The sequence below is a fragment of the Gossypium arboreum genome, chromosome 3, assembly GCF_025698485.1.
Source record: "Gossypium arboreum isolate Shixiya-1 chromosome 3, ASM2569848v2, whole genome shotgun sequence".
Taxonomy (NCBI): domain Eukaryota; kingdom Viridiplantae; phylum Streptophyta; class Magnoliopsida; order Malvales; family Malvaceae; genus Gossypium; species Gossypium arboreum.
The window spans coordinates 8,055,376-8,062,493 of record NC_069072.1 but is presented as its reverse complement, the minus strand read 5'-3'; the positions used below and the strand labels follow the sequence as shown (position 1 = coordinate 8,062,493).

The 7,118-nt window shown below is 35.3% G+C and overlaps 1 protein-coding gene across 1 annotated transcript; it reads left to right on the top strand.

Moving 5' to 3' along the window:
* Positions 1-5,147: 5,147 nt before the first annotated feature.
* LOC108454592 (ethylene-responsive transcription factor 9) lies at positions 5,148-6,803 on the top strand. Its single transcript, XM_017753097.2, has one exon. It carries the CDS (start codon positions 5,894-5,896, stop codon positions 6,560-6,562), a length of 669 nt encoding a protein of 222 aa, XP_017608586.1. The 5' UTR covers positions 5,148-5,893; the 3' UTR covers positions 6,563-6,803.
* Positions 6,804-7,118: the final 315 nt, after the last annotated feature.

The window sequence follows — 7,118 nt, the reverse complement described above, 5'->3', positions numbered from 1 at the left end:
GCGAATCCTCCTGGTTTTCGGGTCAGGTCATCGGGTTACTGTGAAACGATTCCGTTTCCACACTAACCCTTATGGCTTATGTTAGGATTTTAACCCGATTAAGTACCGAACAAGAAAATAGCAGAATAAATTGAGAAATTGAACACACAAATTTAATGTGGAAAAATCCCTCCAAAGAGGATAAAAAATCACGGGTAAAGATAATTTTACTTTAATGGCAAAAGAACGAAGAGTACAAAAGATGGAGATAAAAACAAAACCCGGAAAACCCCCAAAAAAAAGAACCCACAAAACGTAAACACAAAATTCTCTAAATGTGTTATAAGTTCTAATATCTAATGAGTGTATTTTCTAAGGTTGTAAAAGAGTCTATTTATAGGCTAAATTCATAGATCAAATAATAATAAAATAATCTAAACTAATCAGTGTTTGATTGAAACAAGTAAACAGAGTTTAACTGAAAGACTATTTTTCAAATTTGACTGAAAATAGGAGTCATATTTAACAAATCTCCACTTTGACTCATATTTCCACAACGCCATCTTTGCCAAAGCCCCCCACGAGCCTATCTTGAACTATGCAGGGAATTAACTAAGTCGAATTTGTGCTTAGAAACTGAAAAGACTTCTAGCCTTCAACTTGTACACTGCCAAATCAAAACTAACCCGGGTCTGATTTTCACTAACACAGTGCCCTAACTTTTCAAAACCTGCATCCAAAAGAGAACCTCTCTTCAACGAAACAATCATACCTTTTTCCCTCCTATGACCAAGTTGCCTCCGCTCCAAACAAGTTGACTTCAACTCCATAATAAACGAGGGATGTCCGATTTCACTGGTCACTGTATAACCTTCCAGAATATAAAGACTGCCGGTTCTTTTACCTTTTAACAAAACGAGAGCTCCAGGAGATACTTTAATACCGCTAAACTCGATGTTGATTTTGCATCCTTTCAAGTTTAAAATACTTAAGGAGATGAGATTCTTTCGTAAATTAGGTATATACCTGACATCTGAGAGTATCCTAATCGTCCCATCGTGCATCTTAATTTTAACAGTACCAATACCAATTACCTTACTAGATGAATCGTTTCACATGCGTACAACTCCACCTTCAATCGAACTGTATGTGGAGAACCATTCTCTATTGGGACACATGTGGAAAGAACATCCTGAATCTAGGATCCACTCGGATGTGAGCTTGGTGTTATCACTTGTTGACATTAACAAGAAATCATCCTCATTTTCATCGGCCAAATTAGCACCAGTTACATCTTCCTCGTTACTCTCAGCAACTTTTTTATTTCGCAGTTTATAACAATCTGCTTTGACGTGACCTAACTTTTTACAATAGCGACACCTTTTATCTCGTTTCTTTGATGCTACCAAAACGAAAGCTTGCCTATCTGTCTTACTATCCAAATGAAGTTCATTGTCGAGTTTGTCTCCACTCAACAAATGACCCTTCACATCTTCAAACGAGAGTTTGTCTCTGCCATAAATCAGGGTCTCCCTGAAAAACTTGTATAAAGGGGGTAAAGAGCACAATAATAGCATAGCCTGATCTTCATCGTCAATATGAACCTCAACATTCTTTAAATCATTTAAAAGAGTAATGAATTGACTGATGTGATCTCTAAGAAGCTCACCTTCATTCATGCGAAACGTAAATAGACGTTGTTTCAACACTAAATGGTTAGCCAGAAACTTAGTCGCATAAAGAGTTTTTAACCTTTTCCACAAGGCAGATGAGGTCTTCTCCATCAATACCTCCTGCAATACCGTATTCGTGAAGCACAACTGGATTGCAGATAAAGCCTTTTCATCAAGCTCTTCCCATTCTGTTTTATTTAGATTCTCAGGCTTTTTCCTGATAACAACCTTTTTCAAGCCTGATTAAACTAGAATTGCCATCATCCGAACTTGCCACAGATTGAAATTTGTCTCACCATCGAACTTCTCAATTTCAAACCTTGTTGTTGCCATCTCTGAACGGGCTGATTTATGAAAATTGAACTAGCTCTGATACCACTTGTTAGGATTTTAACCCGATTAAGTAACAAACAAGAAAATAGCAGAATAAATTGAGAAATTGAACACACAAATTTAACGTGGAAAAACCCCTCTAAAGAGGATAAAAAACCACGGACGGGTAAAGATAATTTTACTATAATGGCAAAAGAACGAAGAGTACAAAAGATGGAGATAAAAACTAAACCCCGAAAACCCAAAACAAAAAAGAACCCACAAAACGTAAACACAAAATTCTCTAAATGTGTTATGAGTTCTAATCTCTAATGGGTGTATTTTCTAAGGTTGTAAAAGAGCCTATTTATAGGTTAAATTCATAGATCAAATAATAATAAAATAATCTAAACTAATCAGTGTTTGATTGAAACAAGTAAACAGAGTTTAACTGAAAGACTATCTTTCAAATTTGACTAAAAATAGGAGTCATATTTAACAGCTTAAAACGATGCCGTCTTAATCATATATATGAACCAAAAAATTGCCCTAATAACTTCACTTGGCCGATTATTCTCTCAAAACATATTTCAAAACATTTTTTCTCAAAACTTTTCAACCTTTCCTCCCTCTCAGTCGACCCGTGGGCTTCATCGGCACTTAATGCACCTTCACCACCATCGCGGTTTTAACCAGATCCACAAGGATCCGTCAACCTTTGGACCGAAGAAGTAAACATTGGCTAGATCGACACCAAACAACAGATAAGAAAAACCCTTCTTATTTTGTATATTTATTTTTTAATGCAACAAATGAAGATCAAAGAAATAAGAACTAAATTCCAAAGAAAATTGAGATCTAAAATCACCTTTTTAAAAACTGATTTTTGATTGATTTATATTTTTCCAATATGCCTATTCTCCCTTTTTTTACAGTTCAATCGGCTTTATATAGCCAAAATAAAATATAAATTTTACAAATTTCTATTTGGTTGCTGCTATTTTGTTATATTCGCTGTTATCTGCTGTCTATTGTTGCTATTATTTGATTTCTTCTCGCAAGTTCGATGGCCGTATAGAGGAGAAGACCGTGACGTGGGGACCGGTTTTATGCGAGGCTGCGGCGCTGGTTTAGCTAGGGTTTTAGTTTCTGAAACCAAAGTTTAGGGTTTCAATTTCTGAAACCAAAGTTTGGGTCATTTAAGCCTGTTTAGGATTGGGCCATTGGGCCGTCTATTTTTTGGTTTAGGTTTTTTAATTTGGGCCTATTATTTGGACTTTGTAAAAACTGGACTTTTATTTTATTTTATTTTTGGTTTATAGCGGGTCGGGCAAATTGTTATCATTATCACCTTTAATTTGCATGTTCGAAGTACGATGGACAACAAGACACTAAGGATGCAAAAGATCCTCACCAATAGTAGATGGCTCTAACACTTCTTCCTCAACAAAACCCCCAAATAGGGTTATCCTCAATGGAATCTGGCGTCTCAGGATCTTCTGGATCAGAGTTAGAAGTGATTTCACCATTATCATGAATAAGCATTATCCCTTTACCATTGTATTTGAAACATCAAATCTCTCGAGCACGTTTACGACTATGAGAAGATGAAGTAGCAACATTTGGCCCTTCCAATTCTTTCTCTTGAAAGCTTTTTGACATCCATTCTTGTACCAACACATTGACTTGAGCTTTGGATTGAGTTACGAGGCCTTGTAGCAAATTAATCCCATCACGTCCATGAACTCAAAAATGACTTTTGATACTCATATCAAAATGTTCATCCAATGGAAAGACTCAATGCAAACTTAATTAATATGAGAGGTTCGGTAAAGAAAACTATGAAGTATGAGACTCGAATGATAAGTTTGTTATGGAATGAGCTAGACCTTTTGATAAGTGTTAGGTTGATGTGCAATAAATCTAACAAAAAGGTTTTCGTTATGTACTCAAGGAAGTTAATCAATATGTTGATTCATAAGTCGATTTAATATTTATAATTGACTCACATGAAAAAATTCTTTTTTTTTAATAAAATAAAAGGAAAAGTATGCATAAAGGGATAGATGTTTGTATTAGCTGGTAGTCAAACTTAATATCCATAACTAAATCTAAACAATTAAGTGAATTAGTATAAATTTAATTTTTATAAATAATTAAATACGATGAAAATAACATGATTCTTAATGTAAAAAACTTAGAGTTTGGTTTTAAGGAAACCTAATTCAACTTTTGATCATGTTATTCATATGGTTAATTATACTAAGCATCCTTAAACTATCGCTAGATTTTAAATAAGTCTTTTAAGTTCAAAATATTATGATTGAGTTCATAAAGTATTAGTATTATATTAATTATGTCCTTTAATTAGGCTAATCATTGATTTAGGCGTTAAATGCAAGTTTGTAATTGATGTGAATCATATTTAAAAAAATTTGGTCCAATTATTAATACGTGTACCTAATGTATAAACAACTTGAATCGAACGTGTAAAAAGAAGTCAGTATCATTCACTATATAAAAATGATCTGTGATATATTCGAGCTAGCATTTACACCTATGCTAATATGGCTAGATTGATGAAAGTACTCAATTGATACGATATTGATACTTTAAGAACTCAAATAAAATATTTTGAAATTTGTAGGCTAATTTAGAATTTAAGTTATAGTTCAAGTACGTCTCGGTTAGTTAACCCTATTTATATTAAGTATAGCACATACTATTATCTAATACTTGTGCATTTGTATTGTGTTAATCTCTACATTTGCGTCATAATTTTTATCCAATACATAAATTAATCAATTTAGAATTAAATTTAAACCATGATAATAAATTATACAAAAATATAATAATTTGAGACAATGATTTCTACATTTTCAATAAATTATTTATTAAAGAATTTATAAAAATAATTAATTTTAATCTGTTTTAATATATCAAAATTAAAATACGAACCCTTCAATTAATTTAATTTGATTCAAATAATCAAATCTCATATTAAAATATTGTATTCAGAGTAAAGATTTACTCAATTTTAATTTATGCATATAAAATAAAAATCCAATGCCAAATAATTAATAGTTTAAAATCCGTGTTATTTGTAAATACAAAAGATTTAGATAATAATTATAAATGTATTACCAATTAAGTTTTTTTTTTTTTGTGTTTTATGGTCCAACCAAGGAAACCATAAATCATTGAAATTGAAAATAGGCGATGTTTAAATTTTGAGTTATTAAATTTCAACGCACAGGGTTTTCGATGAGGCGCCACCAAAAATCCTAAGACGGAAAATTTCAAATTTCAGAAGTAGGAGTAGGGGAGGCGGATGACAGAAGCTCCTAAAGGGCAGCGCTGTGAACACGCGTCGCTTTGTCCCTGCCTTTCCTTTTACTCCTTTCTCTCTCTTAACTGTCGGTGTTATAAAGTGATTCCGATACTGTCAGTTGCAAGAATTGGTCATCAGTCATCACTTAAAAGCACCGAACAACATATCCTTTTTTCCCCCACGTCTCCAAAACCATCGTGCTGTACACGCTCTACACTTATTTAGGATCTTGTCTTATATTGTACTTCAATTTCCAAACCCTTAAAATTAGTATAATGATTTATAATTTATTAAATTTAAATTAGTGGAGAGTGGAATCCACTCAAAAAAGTAAAAGCGTGAAGGGGAATGCAAAGCGGTGAATGCAAAAGCCGGCACAACATCAACAACCTCGCCGCTTGTCTCGAAATTTCCGCGTGACACGTACACTCGTACAACGTATCACATTGTCTCCTAACTTGGGCGGCGCCTCAGTCAAACAACTAATTGACTGCACAGCTTCCTAACTCTATATATTAAAACTAATCCATACGCATTTGACTCAAACCAAAATATTTACAACCCTGAGAGAAAGAAAAAAAGGGAAAGAAAAGTTTTTATGGCTCCCCAAGACAAAAATGCGAGCAAAATCTTGAAGAAAGCTAACGTTACTGGAAGTACGAGCAGCCAAGAGGTGCATTTCAGGGGAGTAAGGAAGAGGCCATGGGGTAGGTACGCTGCCGAAATCAGAGATCCCGGAAAGAAAAGCCGTGTTTGGCTTGGTACTTTCGATACGGCTGAGGAAGCTGCCAGAGCCTACGACGCGGCGGCGCGTGAGTTTCGTGGACCTAAGGCTAAGACCAACTTCCCTTTACCGGATGAAACCAACTGTTACAAGGGCCAGAACCAGCAGAGCCCTAGCCAAAGCAGCACGGTAGAGGAATCTGGAAGCCCAACGGTGGAGCGTGGAGTCAACACTGTGACCGGGGCAGTAGGGAGATTCCCTTTCGCGTGCCACCAGCAGCTGGCTCTGGGTGGTGGAGTCGCTAATGGTGGGATTAGCGGGGTGACCCAGTCGCGGCCGGTACTATTTTTCGAAGCGTTGGGAGGAGCTGGCGTTGTTGGTCAGGTTTATCCGGTTCGGTTCGATCCGGTGGGAGTGCAGTTGGGTATGGGATTTGCAAGTGTTGTCCGAAGTGAACCGGACTCTTCATCGGCCATTCATTGCAAGGCAAGGAGACCTGGCCTTGTCCTCGATCTTAACCTTCCTCCTCCAGTCGATGCTTGATGTTTTGCATTTTTTTTTCCTTTTTTTTTTTTACGGGAAACGCCCTTTCATCATCTTAATTTAAGACATCTGAGAGGTAGGAAGCTATGATAAACAAGAGGTGATAGTAATCCGTATTTTGTATCGTTTTAGACACGGTTTTATCCTTTAAATCCTATGTAAATAGTTTTACGATAGTAATCCGTGTTTGCAAACTGAGAGGAAAACTATGATCCATTATCTTAGATGATTTTGTTTATAACCTCTCGTTCAAAATTAACCATTCTTTTTTACTTTCAATGAGAATCTTTCTTATTTAGGCTGTTGTTCCTGTTTTCAATCCTACTTTATGAACTTAATCCTGATAGTTTTGAATTTGGATTCCTTTTCTCTGAATGGATTAAAAATAATGAGAAAATGACTGGGGAACTAATTGTAAGAACTGAAAGAGTTGTAGTTTATTTTTCTTTTCTCATGTACTTCCTTTTCCGCACCAATCCATACCAATAGTGTGACGAAATAAAAAATTACAAGTACGAAAGGTAGCATGCGATACCGACGGCAAATTTTCTAAGAG